Source organism: Lucilia sericata, unplaced genomic scaffold, assembly GCF_015586225.1.
Source record: "Lucilia sericata isolate MDLA Ls3-8-SP2 unplaced genomic scaffold, ASM1558622v1 Contig000062F_arrow, whole genome shotgun sequence".
Lineage (NCBI taxonomy): Eukaryota > Metazoa > Arthropoda > Insecta > Diptera > Calliphoridae > Lucilia > Lucilia sericata.
The window spans coordinates 452,856-474,281 of record NW_023994097.1 but is presented as its reverse complement, the minus strand read 5'-3'; the positions used below and the strand labels follow the sequence as shown (position 1 = coordinate 474,281).

The following is a 21,426-nucleotide window of genomic DNA, read 5'->3' as shown; positions in this document are numbered from 1 at the left end:
TTGTGTCGACAAGCCAACATCCATAATTGAAATTTTTATCCTGATGTTGATCTACTTGGTTTGATTTAGTCTAAACAATACATATCGATCTGAATATAAAGTCAAAGTACAATATTTGTTTGCAAAAAAATTTCACCATCTATAACTATATAGTAGTTGCTCTAAAAAGAAATTTTTAAAAATGTTAGTCCGTTCCACTTATAAGACTTTTCGATTACACTAACAATTGCAACTCAATCTTTAAAATCTTTAGAAAATAATATTTCTTTGTGTTTGGTATGATGTCTATCTACCTGATAATTACTACTACAAAATGCTCACGTTACGCTGACGGCTCGTCTTGACGGTGCCAATGAAGCCCGTCACCAAAAGGATTTATTGCACTGAGCGCGAGTGTTTAGGCAAATTTTGCAAGGAACGCGACAGGTACCAACGTTTAAAGTTCGTACTATATAAGCGACAGCATTTGAAGCAGAGATCATCAGTATCTATTTAGATCTTCAACTAAGAACAACTTGAAACGACAAAAATTTTTTTTGAAAATGTCTTCAGTAATGCATTACTATCCAATGCACCAATCATCATCCAAGGTGTCGGTATACCAAACACCAGTGGTTAATTACAACAATGTAAGTTTTTGATAAAATCCCAAATGAAATCCATTCTTTAATATTATTTTGTTTAATTTTTCTAGATGGTCTATCCACCAAATCAACAAATATACCCAACACCCATGGAACAAGCATATCATCAGCCTATTGCTCAAACTACGAATAACGATGTTGAAATGCAACGTAATTCGTCGGACGAAAGCATACCGCAAGCGGAACCAGTACGCACTAAATTGAAACGCTCCCGCACGGCCTTTACCAGTTCCCAACTTGTACAGCTGGAAAGTGAATTCAAACGGAATATGTATTTATATCGTACTCGTCGAATTGAAATTGCCCAGCGGTTATCACTTTGTGAGAGACAAGTTAAAATTTGGTTTCAAAATCGTCGCATGAAATATAAGAAAGATATACAAGGTCCGCAAGAAACCAAAACAGCTACCAAAGCCACCCAGCCTATGACAGAACAAAATGTTCATAAGGGCATTGTGCAGCGTTTGATGTCGTATTCTCAAGATCCCTCATTGCAATCGGCTGAGAAACGTACTCATAGCACTGCTTTTCCAAGCGCTGCTGCTACTACTTCAAATCACGCTAAAGTTCATCATGCTGAAGTTAATTTTCCCAAGGAAATGCCTGTTGCAAAAATAACTCCCAGTCCAAATCAATCATTTACACCAGATCTAAATGAAATATTAGATCATCTTTCGGAAAGTTCTCCAACAAGTAGTCAAAACACTTCTTCATCTTCCCTAAATACATCCAGCTATTCTTCATACAATTTGGACATGGTTTTACAATCGATTAAACAAGATTTAGAACAATCAGCTCAGGCTTGGTCAAGGGGTTCAGTTGGAAATGTAAACCATGCCAGCAACAATCAATTGAGCATCGCTAGCACGACTGGTAATGATTTGCCAACACATCAACCACACCAACGCACACAATGGACTCCAAATGTTCCCAGTGCTACGCCTACACCATCTATGAATTTGACTTGGGGTGAACCAGTTGCTAAATCTATGAAAGTAAATCGTGCTCATTTGAATCCCACTGGAATGTACTATAACTACAGTAACTAAAGAAATAGTTGCACAAGTTATTTTAGTTTTAGTGATAGATATAATTCTTATTATTTTAGTAACACGTCACTTTAATTGACGATAATTAATTTAAGTTATATTATTGCATGTGAATTAGCCTTTAAAGGCATTTTAGTAATTAAGTTACAATATTTTAAAATTAATATAATATTATTTTTTAGTAGTTTTAATTTAGAAAAATAATTATAAATTATAATAAGGTTTTCTGTACTATATACATATGAGTTCTTTATTTTTTAAAATTGAAAAAATATACTTACATATCGTCACTTAAAACTCAAACGGCCCTAACTAACATTTTTAAAATTTACCAGAAGAAGCAAAAAACTATTGAAATTGGGAAGTTTGTTTCTATCATCGCGATTAATTTGTAGTAAATAAACAAATTGTTTAATAGTGAAACCTATCAATTATTATGATAGTTGACAATGGCGTATATAAAAATGGACAAATTGGACTTTTTACCTTTAATATTTAAATGTTTTTGTAGATGGGGCCTTTTGTTTTTTGTCAATGAAATCGCTAATTTTGTTCGGAGGAGTCCAATTTTTTGTGTAGACATATGTTTTGATTAGAGCCGTTTGCGTTTCAGGTGACGATATTTAAAATAATAATTACAAGTTCGTAATTAGTTCCGCCCTTCAACAATAATACAAGATACAAGAGACAACAATATATTTGATATTAATTTCAAAAGCCAAGTATGTTTTACGAACGTTTGTGACCCCGAAAGATTTAAAGTTATTATAACAATAATCGGAAAGTGACATATTTATACTTTCATGATTGTCACTAAATGTTTAGTGATAACACTGGTCTGCACTGAAATCCTTCTTTATAAAATAGAACTTAAGATATTGCCACACTGCATCTATGACTGCTTTCGATTTCTTCCTATCACATCACAATTTCGAGTAATTCACTATTTTTATTAGCCCTTATGGGACAGAACTTAAATCTCAAACATTTTTTGAAATAATATTTTTTTTAATAAACTTTTAATAGTATTGTACTTACATTTCGATAGTATAAGACTAAAAATTTTTAAGACCATAGGTAGCTCCATCTGACAGTTATAAGCGTTCAAAGTTCAAAAATTATGAAATTTTCATCTTTTTTTTATAACATGTGAATAATATAAACTTCACAATTATGAGATATTTGTTCAAAACTTGGATACACTTCTAGCGAAAATATATTTCATATTTAGTCCATGAATGATCGACAAAAAATAGTTATATGATGAGAAAAAAAAAAAACAAAATTCAACTTTTTTTAAATGTTTTCCAAGAAAATTTGTGGGTTTATAAATATCGAAAATTCAAAAATATGATTTAATAAGCCTCGTAAATACGCTTCGATGTATATGTATATCATCAAGGAAATCTTCACCAGAAGTACCCAAATTAGCAAGGAGTCTTAACAAAGAGGCCCTACAAAGGTAAGGCCACAAATACGGGCATCTTTGGAGGATGAAGTATTTCGAATAATGCACAATGAAGTAGAAGACGAGCACGTGTCACATTTGTATATGTTTGTCATTTTTTAGGGGAAACAAAGAGCTGGAAACTCTTTGAAAAACATTAACGATTATGAAAATGAAGTAATCTTAAATCTTGGCGAATAGATATTAGGTTTATCAATTATTCTTTTTCGAAAAAAATATAAATGAGAATGTAAGATATTAATTATGAATTATTCAAATCTGTAAGTTTATAATATCCGTAAGTCAAAAACGAATCATCTGATTCATCACGGAACGGAACGTAGAATCCAACTGAAGGTACATTTACCAGAAATTTGCTGTCACCGTCTTAGATATTTTAGTGTCCTTGTCGGGGCTTGTTGTAAAAGTTCTTCCAATCGGCTCCTTCTCAATTTTGAATATGACAGCTTTAAAGGTAAATAAATAAGTTCTTGGCAAGACTAGCCATGAAATTCTGGTCGATATCTATTACAAATAAAGTTCGCTCAGGTTCTTCTTTTCTGTGAAAGACCACCCATTTTTACACGGCCCGTTCTGCATTACAGCTTCTAAGAATTTCCAATATACGCTCATTAGCCAATTTACTGCCCCATCCTTTTATGTAGACAGTGGATTTTAAGAGCACCGGAAGATGCCTCTTGATTACCACTCCCAGCTTAGAGCCGTCCCAGAGAGTGGGGATACTTTACACCAAGTTCTTTAGGGTGCAAACACATTAGTGAGATGCCAACCTCATCAACATCACGCCCATGCTGAACTCGCAGCTCACGCTCTCTATTGGTTGTTTGCCCTTTAAAGCGATTGCGTGGTCCAATATCTTATTGTTGACTAGGTCTTTTATTTTATTCTATTGGTCTATTGGAATTTTGCCTGTCGGGTTACCGGCATCGTAAACTGCATAGTGGAGATCGTCCCGGTGTTTTCTTCTGGCAACTTTGGCGTAAGATGGCGACTCTTTTCCTTTTCCACTGTCTAGCTTCTCCTTCCTCGTTTTTCGGAGCTTCTTTTGAGATACTCTTACCTTACCTCGTCTTCGGAATATCTGGCTTGGCGTTGTCACCCTTACTCGCAGGTTTCTGACTTGAGGTTCCTTTGAGTGAAGTATGGCTTGGCTTCAACTGTGTATTAGAAGACGGGGAGCTCTTTTTTCTTCTTAGGATTATTCTGAGTTGTCAACTCCTCGGGGACCTGATACTCTTTGCCTCAGATCTTGTGAGAGAGTCCGATTTTTCCTTTGGAGTGGAGTATGGGATTGACTAACTATGAATTCCTAAAGCATATTTTTCAATTTCCTCCACTGTGCTCCAGAAAGTCTTTTCTTAGTAAAATGTAGCTTAGCTATACTATCACTCGACTATTTCACCATTTGCTCTACTTCATCCTTTTTGGGATTTGCTATAATGGTGTCCTCACCTATATTTAAAGTCTGAGGTAGCTTAGAGCTCTCTCCGAGTACATACATCTCTTTTTGCCAATGGCATTTGACGCATTGTTCGCCGCGGTTGCCAGATACCCACCTGCGTAGTAGTCTTTGCTCATGATTGCAGGGTGACGACTACACGTGACTCACGAGTAGATCAACACTTGCCGCCGGTACTGGGTTATTTAGACCCTGCACCGTAACTTTTATGTTTTTATTTTTTTTATAAGAGATGTTTTTCGTATGAAAATAGTTACCAAAATGTTGGGACTTGAAAAATAGTTTATAATAACCGAGAATTCGTTATAACCGAGTTCATTATGAACGATTTTGACTGTATATTTAATGTAATTTGTTCGATTTATTAATTTATAGCTTTTTAACTCCAAATTGTAGTAAATTTGCAAATCAATCTCAAATTCAAGGAAATAAGAAAGTGTCAAAAAGTAAAAAATATTTTTTTATTAATTGTTTTTTAGGAATATGGATTCCTCAAACAAAAAAATATCTATCAAAACCTAGATTCGGATTTTAATTTAAATTATTTTCTTCGTATACAAAAAAGTTGATTTAATTTTTATTTTGTGAATATGTAGTGTATGTAGTGAATGATCTCTTTTGCATTTTATGAAAATGTCGCTTTCCGTTTTAAAGTTACAACGAAAATTCGAAATGAAAATATTAAAATTACGACTTCCCTAATAACGAAACAAATAAAAAGTATTGTCGGACGTGACGATAATTATAATAAATATCAGTATTTTTCATCGAGGCTTGGAAACCATCGATTAAATATAAAATTTTTCATTTCAAATTAAAGAAAGCTACAAGACTAGATTGAAAGAGAAATTGTTTGGTTTTTCCTTGGGTTTTCCAACAGAATTATGAATACTTATGACGCTTAGTTGTTACCTGGAATTTAGTAGCTGGCTTCATATTTTTTTTTTTGCAAATGAAACTACCTAGGTAGATTTATATGACCCCTATAATAAATATTCGCGTTTAACATGTTCTTTTAGTTGAAATTTAAAATAATCACACCCTATAAAATTAAATCCATTTTAAAGATCTCTTTTATAGTTAGAATTCTATATATTAAATCCTCGCATGCTATAACTCGATTGTATCTATGAGTTTTTCACCTGGATTTTCCCAGTTGTTCAATCGCTACAAAATTTATCCACATGAAATGTAAAGCACTAGTACGACTACTTAATTTGATCTCAATTCCTAAGGTATGTCTTATAAAATCCTTTGATTACTTAATTCGTATGTTACGCATATAATAGCTCTTCAGTGATGGAGCTTAATAAGAAACTTAAAAAATCTCTTTTAAAAGATTTCTTAATTCAGTATTTCTAGAATTGATGATAAATCATCTAGCATGTTCTTTGGAAATTTTAAATGTAAATTGTGTTCAAAAATGAGATCAATAATATTTACTGTACTTAAACAAATTTACCACTATTTTGATATAACGTCTAAATTTCATGCAGTTTTGAGACTGTCAAATTATAAAGTAGAAACAGTAAAATAGCTCCCAAACGAAATTACTCCCAGCGAGTAAAATGATATAAACGCCAATTTTATCAAAAATTAACTTGAAATGAAATAACTCCCAAAGTTTAAAATGAAATAATTCCCAATAATTGGCAGTTTTAAAAATTTAAGTCCCAAAAAATGCGAAATAGCTCCCAATGAAACAAATCCCAAAAAATATGCAATAATTCCCAATTCGAAGAATTTATTTGTGTAAAATAACTTCCAATGAAAAAATTCCCAACAGAAGTGAAATAACTCCCAACTCCATGGTGTGGGACACTCGGCCTTCGGCCGGGCGATCGGCTTCGCTAAATGAAGCCTTTTTTCATTATAAATGAACTATTTGTATGCTCATGGACATTTTTAAATATGTCATATGGAATTGTGACACATTTTAAAGTATCACAATGTTCATAATTATAATAACATAAAATACATGGTGTTCAAAGAAAGATTCAATTCATCGAAGCTGGTCGAAATACCCTAGAGTTTAAAACCCTTGTGCCCGGCCGAAGGCCTGCTGTCCAAGACATTTGTTTAAGGAAATCCAAAATGCATTATCCACTAAAGTTTGAAAAATTATTATCACAAAATGAAATAGCTTCCAACAAGAATGATATAAATCCCAACGAGAATGAAATAATTTCCAATTCCAACAAAATTTGCATAAATGAAATTACACCCAATACATATGAAATAACATCTAATTTACGAATATAAATAATTCACAACAAAAAATTTTATTGGGAGTTGTTTCATTCGGAGAAATAAAATATATAAAAAAAGTTCCAATAATTTGGGAGTTATTTCATATGAAATAAGTCCCCATTTGTATGGAAAATGTTTTGGGAGTTATTTCATTTGGAAGTTATTTTACAACAACAGAATGGAATGCATTTTCGGGACAGCTACGGGCCACTAGTAGAATGAAATAGGAGGTCTTGTAAGAATATAATTAATTCACAAGTAGGAAGATTTGGAATATTCTTACAACACCTCCTATTTCATTCTACTTACATATATTGAGTTAGATCGAAGTTTACGATCTTTTCATTCTTTTATTCTTATTTATTACTAGCTATACCCAGTGTGCTTTGCTACCCTAAAAGCAATATAAATAAAAAACCTACTTAACGATTTTGAAGATTCTTACTACAATAGTTTTCCACATATACAATTTGTTACATATGAGAGATGCCAGGCAAATTATTGCAAGTTCGCCAATTTTACCGAACGTTAATTAAGATTTTAATGTAATTTATGAAACAGTTTTATAATCTAATAGTTTACAAGATGTACGAAATTTTGTATTTAATTCATTTGAAGATTCTAGCTCTTATAGTTTCCAGATATACAAATTTTCTATTTAATTCATATGGGGGCTCCAAGCCCCAAAATGAAAGTCCGCCTTTTTCCAAAATGTTCGGATGAATATTAAAGTTCTTCGTGCAAAATTTGAAGAATTTAGTTCTATGAGTTTCCCAGATAAACCAAATTTTGTATTTAATTCATATGGGTGGTGGCAAGCCCCCCTTTGAAAGTCCGCCCGTTATTAAATGTTCAGATGAATGTCAAAGTTCTTCATGTAAAATTTTAAGATTCTAGCCCTAATAGTTTCTCAGCCCCTCCAAGCCCCTCCAGATGAAAGTCCGCCCTTTTTTCTCCAAAATGTTCTGATGAATATTAAAGTTCTTCGTGAAAAATTTGAAGAATCTAGTTCTATTAGTTTCCCAGATAAACGAAATTTTGTATTTAATTCATATGAGAGGTGCCAAGCCCCCATTGAAAGTCTCCCCGTTATTCTCAAAATGTTCACATGAATATCAAAGTTCTTCATGTAAAATTTGAAGATTCTGGCTCTAATAGTTTCTCAGATATACGAATTTTTCTATTTAATTTATAATTTAGCAAAAATTTATTTTTTTATTTTTGTGGTTTTATATATCAAACATCGACCTATAAAAACATTTAATGTATAGACATGAAGATAATGACAAACACATTTTACCAAGGCACATCATGGATGATGCTCAAAATTCGCCAAAATTATCACCATTTGCTAATTTTCTTAATACTTTAATGTAAAACTGGGGCGCATCAAAAAAGTTAAATAATTGTAGGTTTTTTGTGGGCCAAATAAAATGTACCTATTAAAAAACATCACTCTATACATATTTAATTCCTTCAAACTATAATTTTTTAATAGCATTCCCTTATAAATCAAGCTCGTAGAATTCAGATATTAACGGGTTTTTTCTTAAATTTTACTAATTCGCAATTTTTAAAAAACTAAAAGAAGTTAAATAAAATACTGAAATGAAAGTTTTACCGTGTATTTTTAAAAATTTTTAAAATAAATCTTAGGGTATGTATTTAATGCGCTGAATTTTAATTATTTTTAAAATTATGTGCAATTTTTTTTAATATAACATATATAAATAATATTTTTAAGAATTGTTTTAAATATTTAGGTGAAAACCGCTATAACTTTTGCGCCCCTCAATCAAAATGATTAACGCGAACGGATTCATCATGTGTTAGGATCTGTTTATATTCACACAAAATATTTTGAATGTGCCATCAAAAAAATTTCTTGTTCTAGAAATAATTACAAAGTCACTAGTTTCATGGATGTTTTTAAAAAAAAATTGAAATGATTCTGTTTGTACCCCTTCTAAAAGTAGTTTTTTTTAGAACAAATTCTAAAATGTTTCCTAGGTATTATTATTTCACTATTATTTTAACATTTAAAATAAATCGGCTAAAACGTACATATGTCAAAAAACGCTGCTTAAGCATTATGGAAAACTAATAGGATTATGTCGATAATGCAGTGTTCCAACCATAGAGTGTTGCCAGTTGTAAATTAATTTCTAGGTAATGTAATGTTTTCCGTTATATTTTAAAGAAACTTATGTCGATAGAACAGTTTATATTGCTATCATACTTGAGAAAATTGGCAATAAGAAGTAAGAGTGTTATATTAGACTATGACAATCAAATCATGTACTCATATATTAGATGTATGTTAAATTTTATAATCGATATTAATATTAACATCAGGGTGATATTCGGTGTAGCGCTTTCAATGAGGGTTTAAATCAATTATGGTCCGAATTCAAAAATATTCATTTTTAAAAGCAAAGTCCAATAGTTGAAAAGTTACACTCATTTGAAAAAAAACCTTGTATGGACGAAATGACCCCCCCATTTTGTGACAAAATCTATAGTACTAATAAATTTAAATATCTTAATTTGCAATTGCTTCTCTTGACCAGGGATTCTCAATTATTTCAGTTTAGAGATTACCCATAAATAGTTTTTAAATTCGTACATGTGAATATGTGAATTTTATCATACATTTTTCGGAGACTGTGATGCCAACTTAAATTTTATTGTTATTGTTTAACCGGTAGATATAGTGCCGATTAAAAAAAATTTTGTATGAAAACTTTCACTTTATCGTTAGGATAAAAATAATCAGACATTGAGAAAATGGGGGTAAATGTATTACAATATTATAAATTCTATTTCGACTTCTCGACTACATGATAGGCGGTAATACACAAAAATCTTAATTTTTAATAAAAATGTGCAAATTTTTTTCTTCGTTCTTCTTATATTCCTAATATTTCAAAAAGTAAACTGGATCCATATAAGATTTACAAGACATATTCTTAAGTCATGTAGTTATCATACAGTGAAACAATCATGGAAATCCTCCAACTAGATCCAAAGTTATAACTCTTTAAAAATAAAAAATAGTTTGGACCATGCTTTATTCTCCAAGTGTGTAAGGACAACCTTTAAGGACATTGTAATTACTTAGCAATTTGTTTTATTACAATGCTAGTATGAGCAAATTATTCATTGGTGTTTCAAAGAGGTAGTAGTTAAAAATCCTATTGGAAATTCGTCGAAGTTAGATGCAAATATCATGGGAGTAATATTATTCAAGATAAAACATTTCTCACGAACAGTGTTGGAAAATTATTAGGAATTAGGTTAAGGAAACTGAGTTTCTGAACATTGAAAGATAATGCATTCAGTTAACACAATGTTTTTTTATCAACAAACATTTCTCTTTCATGAAAAGGAGCCAACAACTGTCCCGATAGTGGCCTAGGTGTATTTCTTCGGATTTGATGTATTATACAAACTCCTATCAACCTAACTTAAAAATAGAAGGCGGGAGGAGCCAGCCCTGAGAAAAACTTTGCTCAACTCTATGAGTTTTTATCAGATATTCCAAAACTTAAAATTCCAATAATTATGATTGTAAAGAAACTGAAGTTAAAAGTGATATACATATGTATATTTTACTCAATATTTCCTTAGAATGCCGTTACAGGCTCCTAGGGGTCCTTTAAACAAGTGTTAGCCTAACTACAACTTTGAATTGAGATCAATTTAAGTAGACGTACTAGTGCTTATATTTCAAACGAATGGATACATTTTTGAACGATTGAACAACTGGGAAAACTCATAGACACAATTGTATCTTAGCATGTGCGTATTTAATTTATATAATTCCAAAATATAAAAATGATCTTTGAAGGAATTATATTTTATGGGGTGTGATTACTTCAAACTAAACGTACTTGTATTAGTTCATATTGGCACAAGCATAATATAAAGCCAGCAACTAAATTGCAGGTAGAGACTTAACGACAAAAGTATTCATAAGTCTGTTGGAAAACCCCAGGAAAAACCAAAAATTTCTCTTTCAGTATAGTCATGCAACAAAACAAACTATAGAGTAAAAAGTAGGTATGTGTGTATTTTTTATGACCACCCCATATAAAATAAATCCGCGGTGCAATTTTTTGTTTTGAAGGAGTAATAAAAACAGGTATAATTATGGATAGAAACAACCTTTTTTGCAAAGGATGCTAAAAGAGGTAGCTTGGTATACAAATTTTCGAAAGTAAATTATATGATTTTTTCCATCGAATTCGTTGTCTTTTAACTAGAAATTATAAGGAATGCTAACGGATATTGTTTGTAAATTTCCAATAATATTTTTTTAACAAAACGTAAAACTTAATTTTCTATAATGTTAAACTTTGTATTATTCTATCGAAAATATGATAATTTCAAAATGTATTTTTTACATACCGCATAACTGGAAAATTAAAAATTCGGCGTTGGTGAACTGAATACTAAAAAATGCGTCTTCGAATGTCTTTCAATATGATTAGGTTGAAAGGAGGATGTATACTACATCAAGTACGAAGAAATACCCCACTGTTGTGCGTTTCTTTTCATGGAAAAAAGTGTTTTTTGGTAAAAAAAATAAATCATAGTGTTCACATAATGTATTATCTTTCATAAACTCAGTTTCCTGGACGTAATTCCTAATAAGTGTTCGTGAGGAATAATTTTAACAAATGCCTGATAGTGGGACAAAGAAAGTGCTCTAGAGTTTGACTGTCCCCTCTACATGCTCTCGTCTGAATCTGCATGTCAAATTTTGTATATGTACATAGCTGTGCCAGTAATCTTGTGTGTCCACTCAGAATACGTACCATCATACTAACCTCAGACTTGATCATGGTGAGGAGATTTGTCATCCTGCTCTCGATAATTGTGGTTTATTATATAAAAGAAGCTTTATGGGATTCTTTCACCCATATCTTTTCTTCAACCTTTGTTGCGTCGAATGGTGATGCATTCGTCAGGTTAATTACCTCGAGCTCACTTCCCTTTAAAGCTAATATATTCGCTCTTTTGTTGCCGAGTACTCCCGAGTGGTCTGGGAAGCGTTCTTACAATCCAATACGGTCTCAGATTTAACTTTATCACCTGATATCGCCCTGATTGCCTTCTGGCTGTCCGTAAATATGTTAACTCTGTTGGCAATTGGAAGCTATTATTATTCAGTTTCTGGGCCTTCAATATAGTACCCCAGACCCGCTTTGCCCCCCAATTTAGGTATTTGCGCTAATTAGACCAAATGTCTTTCATATAGTTTTATTTATTTTTAAAAATTTCCTTTATTTTCGGTTTGATAGCGATTATTAGTTAAAAATCATTTTATTTTAATTACGTTTTCAAAGCCCATGATTTGTTTGAAAGTTATTTAAGAAATACTAAAATGTCACAACATATTCAAACCCATTTTTATCGACACGGCTTTTTTGCCAGTCATGCAGTAAATGAATGATAGGTTGGGTTGATTGAAGGATGTATATTACATAAACTCCGAAGAAATACTAATATCACTCCCAAGATATTTGGATCTAATTTCGACGCAGGCCTGACAATGATAACGAAATGCTTCAGAGTTTCACAATCTCTTCAATTGCCTGAATCCGAACGTCTAATTTTGTATCCTGTGTGTCAACTAAAATACGTACCATCATGCTAACTAAGCCCTATTCGTTGGGTAAATTATATGGCGGTGGGGTTAATAATAGACTTATACTCACAAAATCTGATAAAGAGATTTGATGGTGATGCATTCGTTGAGGATATAACGCTAGAAAATTTCTGGGATCAATTTTCAAAACTATATTTGTGAGGATTTTTATATGATTGACCCGAGCTTTAATAAAAGCTCGGATAAAAATATCAGTATAGAGATAAAATTCGATATAGACATGTTTTCCATAAAATTCTGTTTTTTTGTCAAGAAATCGTTCGTTTAGTATTATGTTGAAATTCGACAAAACTGATCTATTTCAAAAAATTCAATACTCTTTTAAATTCATCGGATCAAACTTAATCCAAAGTGCTATTAATTCTATTCTATCACATGAGATAAGTGATACTTTTAACTCTCCCAATTATTTAGTACTTAATCTTAAATATATTCTTTTATGTAATTATTAAATAATACTTGACTAATATCTACTGCAAAAAGTAATGTAAATGCCTCAAATCGTTCTACCGACAGACTTCTGCCCCACGCTGTGCCCCTAAAGACGGCTTCTGTAATTTGTGGTTATCTCCAAAAATACTTAATTATCTAAAACAAGAGAAATGTATTAAATAAACAAAACATTGTCTAAGCCAAAATCAATGGTCGAACATCAGTCAGGAGTCTCATTGTGTCTTTCGACACTAAGTATACCAATGGATCGATCAGATCGACCGGTGTGTCACCAAAGTCAAATTTTCTTTTCACACTTTCATTGTTGTGCGCCCAAAATATCACATTATCCCTTTAATGTACTTTAAATATTTACGCTGAGAATGTCCGAGGTGATTGTAGGAGAAAAAGAGAAAGTACAATTAATGTTCACTAAAATACGTATAAACGGCTCGCCATGATATCGCGACACTAATGCGTAAGTAGTTTATAGCAACAAATAGTTAATTTCCTGTACATTTGGTTGAGTCTTTTGGGAAATGTGTCCTTGTGCATTTTCTATTAGTAGTTTTGCTGTTAGCAACTGAAATGTTTTCTTAGAGAAAAGTCTGCGCACGCGACGACTAGCCAAAATCATATACATATATGGACATTTAGTCAGTTGTCAATTTGGTATGAGTATTAGTATACGAATATGCACTTTCTGATTATTATAATTTATACTCGTTAGCTAAAATAACAATTGTGTTTAGTTTTCCTTTAGTTTTTTTCACTTTTGTTCCATAATTTAAGTCTCGTCATATGGTCGACCAAGTATAAATATGTATTAAGGATTTTATAAAACTATTTCAAAATCACAAAAATATATCACATACATACATATTTAATTAATAGGGAATACAATTCTTATGAAATTCAGCTTTAATACACGTTGACACCTTGTAACTACTTCGTTTTTCCAAGATGTGATAAAAGGAAAGAGTGGTGTCAGACTTCCATGATTAATTGAACCAATTGATAATATAATCATATAGATAAATATCTAAATTGTAACAAATTTAAATCGTGTCTAAATTTTGTACAATGAAAATGTATAAGTAAAACATCAGTTAGATCCTAAAATTGCTGCAAGAGAAAACATTATGGTCATATAATGTTTTCTCTTGCAAAAATTTAAGAAATTGAAAATTAATGTAAAAAAATTCTGAAACGAAAATTTGCAAATTGTATGTCAAAATACTTACAAATAAAAAATTTTGCCGACCATATGACGGGACACGATAGTACAAAGGTGACAAAAATAGTAGAAGGGAAAACTACACACGATTGTCGTTTTGTCATATATAATAATTCATACTACAACCAGTAAAATACATATTCTAATATTTTCATACCAAACAGACAACTGACTAAATGCCCATATGATTTGGCTAGTCGTCGCGTGCGCAGACTTTTCTCTAAACGAAGAAATACATTATAAAATGCAACTACAAGGACGCATTACACAAAAAATTAAACCAAGTGTATGTAAAGGAAACGAACTAAACTATTGGTTGTTATAAACTATACATTTAAACATTACTGTCGCGATGTCATGGCGAGCCTTTCATACTATTCTACAGAACTTACTTGTACTTTTTCTCCTATCCACATTCTCTGACTGTCTGTCTTGCGATCACTGCAGTTATTCTCAGCATAAATATTTAAAGGAAATTAAGAGGATAATGTGATATTTTGGAAACATAACAATGCAAGTGTGAAAAGACGAATGTCTTTTTGAAAATTTGACTTTGGTGACATACCAGTCGAACTGATTGATTAAAGTACAACAACAAATGTACCCAAAGCATGATCGAGACACATAATAAGATTCGAAAAAAAGACTTATGGTCGAAATACACAATATGACTCCTGGCTGATGTTCGCCCATTGATTTTGGCTTCGACAATGTTTTGTTTATCTAATATGATTCTGTTGTTTTATATAATAAAGTTTTTTTTACTTTTTGTCGACATTGGGATCAGATAACCACAAATTACAGAAGCCGTCTTTAGGGCCACAGCATGGGACAACAGTCAGTTAGTTGAATGAGTTGAGACATTTAGATATTAATATGTATGTTATTATTTAATAATTGAATAAAATATTTCTATAACTAAGTTATAATTGTCGGTAATAATATATTCTTGCCTCCATCAATGTGGAATCTCAACATATCTACCACAATTAAAGTCGCTATACACTCGCTTTAGAGAAGCAGCTTTTACAAATTTCATGGACGCTTCTGGAACATTCTTTAATGATTTTTTTGTTCGAATTAGTAAAAGTAAGTGAAAAAGTGAACAAAATCTTGTTACAACTATTAATTAATTTTTAGGCAATTAGGTTTTTTTCGCTTTCAATTTAATAAGAAATGTGATAAAGTAAAATAAATTTTTGTTTTTTTTTTTTGTACGAAATGGTGGAGTTTTAAAAAATATTGGTAATCTCCATTTAGTCTAAGTAAAAAATATTTTGTTAACGAAATCTCTGACATGAGTTAACTTCTATTTTGTAGTTTTTAAGTACAATTTTCCTAATTTAGATTTTTAAGGAAATTCCTTAATACATTTTACTTCCGTTTTTTGCTTTAATCAACTTTACTTTCCTAATGACTCATCATCTAAAAATGTACTTTTGTACGTAAGAGTATGTAATAAAATTGGATTCAACCATACATTTTGTGTATAATTTTAATTATCAAAAACACAATCTTTTTGTGACAAACCAATTGCCCATAAACTATAATATTTAGACAAACTAACCAACCATCCAACTAAATCACTATCTCTATCCATAAGTAAATATACAAAATCAGTTAGACAGCCTGTAAGCAGAGTGAATAAGACTAGTCGAAATGCTATTACGCATACTGAAACGCCGGTCTGGCTGCTTAGGCTTATTGTCACGATCTTTAAGCGAAAGACAAGCGTGCAGCAGGTAAGGAAATCACAACTAATTCCGATTTGCAATAGTCCTTGGCTATAAATCCAACAAGCAAATAGTGATATGTCCTGTATGCATGCAGGTATAAAATAATATTTTCCAATGTAGAGTTTCATATAAATACTTTGGTTAAGCAAACATTGAGCACAATCATCCATAACTATTCAAACAAGCAACACCTTCATCTTCTATTGGAATTTTTTAACGAGAACAGCAAAAATGGAATTCTTGAATAACATCAATTTAGAAGAATACTTGTCACAAACTTTGCAATATCAAAGTGGTCTTAATGTAAGTTTAAACATTTCGCTATATTTATTAAACAATTTACTAAATTTTACATAATTTTTATTTTACAGATGGACACTTATCTTTATATCCCACTTGCATCAATGTCACCTTCACCCACTCATAGTTACTCTACAACAACATCGCCCGTTTCGCCGTCATCATCCATCGAATCGAAAGGAACTTCCAAGGCCAAACGCATACGTACAGCATTTACCAGCAAACAACTGATCGAATTGGAACGTGAATTTCACATTAATAAATATTTATGCCGCCCTCGTCGCATTGAAATTGCCGAACGTTTAGATTTAACCGAACGTCAAGTAAAGATTTGGTTCCAAAATCGCCGCATGAAGAGCAAGAAAGACGCCTCAAAAGCCCCAAAAGATTATACCAAACTGCGTGGCTGTTCATCATCTACCCAACAAAACAATCAAAGCTCAGATAACTTGCCTTTATTCTTGGCGAACACTGAAATTTCAGCTGTCAAGCAAGAACCTATGGAGTCATTATCCAATACCAGTTTCGACCAGCAATATAAAACATCTCCAATGACATCACCCAACAGTCTAAATGAGTCGACTTATGTGAAAACTGAACCTCAATATCAATCAGTATTTAATTCGCCACCACAATCTATGGAATATTTGGGCTCATCTTCGGAATCTCTGGCTCACAATGATTCCTTCTTCAACTCCACATCATCATTGTTCGATGATTACCAACCACTTCCTTGCTTCAACGATCAAAAAGATATTTTGGATTTCCTAATGGCGGAAAATTTGCCAAATAATCAGTCATCCGTTGATGACATTTGCAATACATTGTCCACCACATCGTCATCTTCATCCTCATTGTCAGCATCTACGTGTTTAAGTTCTTTACAATTTGACATGGATTTTGATTTTGTACAAAATCTCTTAAATATGTAAAAATTTTACAAATTTTTTATATATTATCCATTACTATATGTATGTGTGTTAAAGTGTAAATATTATATATTTAACTATTATTTATTATATTTAATTAGAATTAAGAAAATATTTTTTGTCCTGTAAGATGTCTTCATAATTATTAATTTTATGGTTCCGTTTGAAAACTTTGCAAATAAATACAGGTTTATAAATATTTAAATTATTTGTATTATTTGCTTATTTTATTATATTATTATTTTGGTATATACATATGTACATATGTATGTTACCTAATGACTTGAAAACGTTCTCGCAATGAACGCATGGAAATATTAATTTTTGACATTAGTTTCAAATTTAAACAATTTTTTGGCAAAAATATACAAAAAGTTTATATTTTATATTTACATGTTTCAGACCAATTTTGTCATGTTAGTGCATTTTTTGCATATTTTACACATAAGAGCATAATTTTGCTTTAGTAGCATATTTAATTCAGATTTTCGAGTTTATAAAGCGTATTTTACCCTTTTACCGTATATTTTGATGTTTTATGCTTTATTTTTATGATGTTTGTATATTTGCATTTGCAAGTTTTTTCAAAACTTTACTTACAATGAATTTTGATCATTTCATTACATTGTCAGTCTTTTTGAACATTTTAATGTTAATAAATAATTAAAACTTTTATTTTTGGAGCATATTTTATAAGTTTACTTTTAGAGCATATTTTATATTTCTAAATTTATTGCATATTTAACGCGATTAAAGCACTTTTAGGAGCATATTTTTGGGTTTCCCGCTTTTTAGATTCTAAGACGATTTAACCATGACCAAGATTCGAAAGGATCTGTACGAGATAGAGTAGAGTGAATGAAATCCCGGGGAATTTTTAAGCGTTTTTCCGCTATTTTATACATTATAAAGTATTAAATAAGAGAATTTTAAAAGTTTTTGGACTTAAGATGACTCTAATAACTTACAAGCTGAAATATCAAAAATAAAATGGGCAATATGTAGGCATAGATACTATCGGATATATAAAAATAACAAGTAAGAAATTATAGGCGGGCGAGGCCGACCATATAACCCCCTACACCGGTTATGAGAGTAAAATGTGATTTAGTTTTCATAATAAAGTTGATTTATACATCGCCTCCGATATATTTAAGCAGTTTATTGTTAAAATACTATTTTTCTGAAATATGCTTGGGGGAAGCCTTCCTATGAGTCGATCCTCATAAAATTTGGAAAACGAATTTAAGGTTACATAAAATTTATTTATGCTGAATTCCATTGTGGCACTTCTATTTTTAAGCGAATTGTTTACAATAAATTCTTTTTTAAAGCTGTGCTTTGTATGGGGACTAGGATAAAAAAAATCCCGATCATTTCAAAATTCATCAGGGTATTTAAGGACAGTATAAAACAAAAGCACTACTCCGGAGAAACCCAATATACCATCCCCACTAAGGTGGTGTAGGGTATAAAAGGCCAATAAATAGGCATTGATACTATCGGATATCTAATGGGTGTATTAGAATCTATAATGAAAGTCAACCTGTCAATAAGATGGCGAGATGATAATTCCCTTATTTGGGTTAGAGAAAACGGGATATAACTAAAAATAATATTGCTAGTACCTTGACAAAAGCTCGAATTACTATGGCTATAATTGATAGAAACCAGTATTTCCTAATTGACCATTAAAAACCATATATCCGATATTCAGCTCAAGACGGATGGTCTCATGAGTACATAGGTGCAGTACAGGTGCTCCATGTAGCCTCGTATGGATCCTCATTACACATACTATCTAAATATTAAGTTTAATCAAATTGTAAATTTTGAAACCATTGTAAAATTGGATATCATAGGTATTATTTTATATTTATAAGATATAAGAAGCTTTTGCTCAGAAGTAGGTTTTTATTTTACTATTCAGTACCTGGGATGGAAAGATTTTTATACCCTACACCACTTTAGTGGGGAGGGTATATTGGATTTGTGCTGATGTTTGTAACATACAAAAATATTCGTCCTAGACCTTAAAGTATACCAATCGGCTTAGAATCGTTTTCTGAGTCGATTAAGCTATGTCCGCCCGTCCGTCTGGCTGGCTGGCTGTCCATGTAAACCTTGTGCGCAAGCTACAGGTCGCAATTTTCAAGATAATTGGATGAAATTTGGCACGCACGTTTTATTTGACCCAAGGACGAATCCTATTGAAAATGGTTAAAATCGGTCCATTATTTCACCTAGCCCCCATAGAACAGAACCCCCCGAAAAGGGCTTCTGAGCTCGTAATTATGTTAAATATACAGATATATCGATAAAATACGGCACAACTAAGTTTTATAGAAGTCTTGATGACCCTGCCAAATTTCATAAAGATCGGGCCCCATTTGACCCTAGCTCCCATACAAAGTCCCCTTCAGAAAATTACTTGAATGTCCCAAATTAACTTATAAACACAAATATCGCGATGAAATTCAGCACAATAAAATATTATGTAAATATAAATATATTCATATATTCATATATTCATATATCGGGCTTGGTCCATATTTGCCCCTAGCCCCCATATAAAGCCTCTTTCAGAAAATTAGTTTTTCAGGGAATATTGAAGATAAATGCTTTATTATGAAAAATAAATCACATTTAATATTCATAACTGGTGTAGGGTATCATATGGTCGGCTACGCCCGACTATACTTTCTTACTTGTTATTCTTTACTTTGAATTAATTTGTTTTTCTTTTCACAAATTGTTTATTGGAAAGTAAAAACTTACTAAGTGTTTTCAATATGAAATAGAAAATGTTATTTTTATTATTCGCGATTTCTAAAAATCAGTCCCGATTGGCATCCCTAACACCTAACCTCCCACCCCAATACAAGTACACCGTAATAAAGTCATAACTATTTAAAAAATGAGAACATGAGAACAAGTTTTAAAGGAACTTAAATCTCTCTGCCAAATTTTATGAATATCGGTCCATAATTTAAGCTATCCCCCATAAGGACTGTTTCAGAAAATTACTTTAATGCTAAATATTGGCCAATGTTCACTCAGAATATGTACCATCATACTAACCTCAGACTTGCTCATTTTTAGTAGGATTCTCGTCCTGCTCTCATTAGGGTCAACCCATAGGATCTTTGTAGTTCTACCCAGAGTTTCATTATTCAATATTTTTCATTTTATTTAAAGTTTAAAGTCAAAGATATTGTCTTTAAAATGATGCAAATAAAATATTTTACTTCCAAAGGGTTCAGGGTTAAATTTCATGGTGTATCGCTCAATGTCCCGTATTGAAAATTATAAAAGGACATGGTATGAGAATACCTATACTCTCTTCTATATTTTAGTGAAAGTTCGTGTAGTTCAGGAGTTATTAACCAAAACGTAATTTAAAGCAAGTTTTTAATACAAAATCGTATGAAAAATTAAACAAACAATTGGAGACCAATTAAAAAAAAATGTAAAAAAAATTCCATACTTTGTTACCACCCTGTTAAAATACATGGTGAGGTACGTGGTGTTAAATGAGAGTACTTCGATTATAAAATAATATTAAAACTTCACAAATCTACATACATATAAGGACCGATTTGGCTGAAGTTGAATTTTTCTTATAGTAGACATTACGGGTATTATAAAAAAATGGTAGTATTAAGTTATAAATAAAATTGAAAATATATTTTAGTTTAATTTTTTAACTTTTGTTCACTACTTGATTTAAATTATATCTTTTAAACCCTTTAATAGCGTTATTGTATTGTGTAGATTACAAAAAAATATTATCAGTTAAATTTTATCTCATTTATTGACGCAAGAAGCTTTAAAATAATTTTTGAAGTCGAAGAGTTCACTTCTAACACGATGTTTTTAACCTTTTATTTTAATAGTGTGATAAAAAAAGATACTTTCACTAAGGCCTGATCGTCCTAAATAATTTTCCTATACATTTCATTTAAATCAGAACAATGGTTTATGAGATACAATGTAATTTATGTACTTTTAGGAAATTTTAACATATTTTTCAATTTTCAAATCGCGATATTTTTGCATTGGAATGAGTTTCCATTAAAAATGTTATGTGTGGTAATTAAATGTGTGGTAAATATCATTAAAATCGAAGATGGTACATCCGACTGCTGTCCGCTTTAACATGGATTCTCCCTATAACCATCCAATATGTCCAGTATACATTGATAATGTGTCCCATAAGCGCTAATGGCCAGTTCGCCTAATGCTGTG

General features: G+C 31.4%; 2 protein-coding genes across 2 annotated transcripts; both read left to right on the top strand.

The window, feature by feature from the left end:
* Positions 1-542: 542 nt before the first annotated feature.
* Positions 543-1,693, top strand: LOC119616209 (protein zerknuellt 1). The gene is made up of 3 exons (XM_037972537.1): positions 543-629; positions 695-1,461; positions 1,546-1,693. The coding sequence occupies exons 1-3, from the start codon at positions 543-545 to the stop codon at positions 1,691-1,693; spliced, it is 1,002 nt and encodes a 333-aa protein (XP_037828465.1).
* Positions 1,694-16,180: 14,487 nt separating this feature from the next.
* LOC119616208 (protein zerknuellt 2) lies at positions 16,181-17,181 on the top strand. Its single transcript, XM_037972536.1, has 2 exons — positions 16,181-16,252; positions 16,321-17,181. The coding sequence occupies exons 1-2, from the start codon at positions 16,181-16,183 to the stop codon at positions 17,179-17,181; spliced, it is 933 nt and encodes a 310-aa protein (XP_037828464.1).
* Positions 17,182-21,426: the final 4,245 nt, after the last annotated feature.

Excerpts from the sequence above, each read along its gene's own strand:
- LOC119616209 (XM_037972537.1), top strand. The coding sequence starts at position 543 with ATGTCTTCAGTAATGCATTACTATCCAATGCACCAATCATCATCCAAG. Across the intron at positions 630-694 it reads CAGTGGTTAATTACAACAAT|ATGGTCTATCCACCAAATCA; the intron begins GTAAGTTTTTGA and ends TAATTTTTCTAG. Across the intron at positions 1,462-1,545 it reads CAGGCTTGGTCAAGGGGTTC|CCAACGCACACAATGGACTC; the intron begins AGTTGGAAATGT and ends ACATCAACCACA.
- LOC119616208 (XM_037972536.1), top strand. The coding sequence starts at position 16,181 with ATGGAATTCTTGAATAACATCAATTTAGAAGAATACTTGTCACAAACT. Across the intron at positions 16,253-16,320 it reads AATATCAAAGTGGTCTTAAT|ATGGACACTTATCTTTATAT; the intron begins GTAAGTTTAAAC and ends TTTATTTTACAG.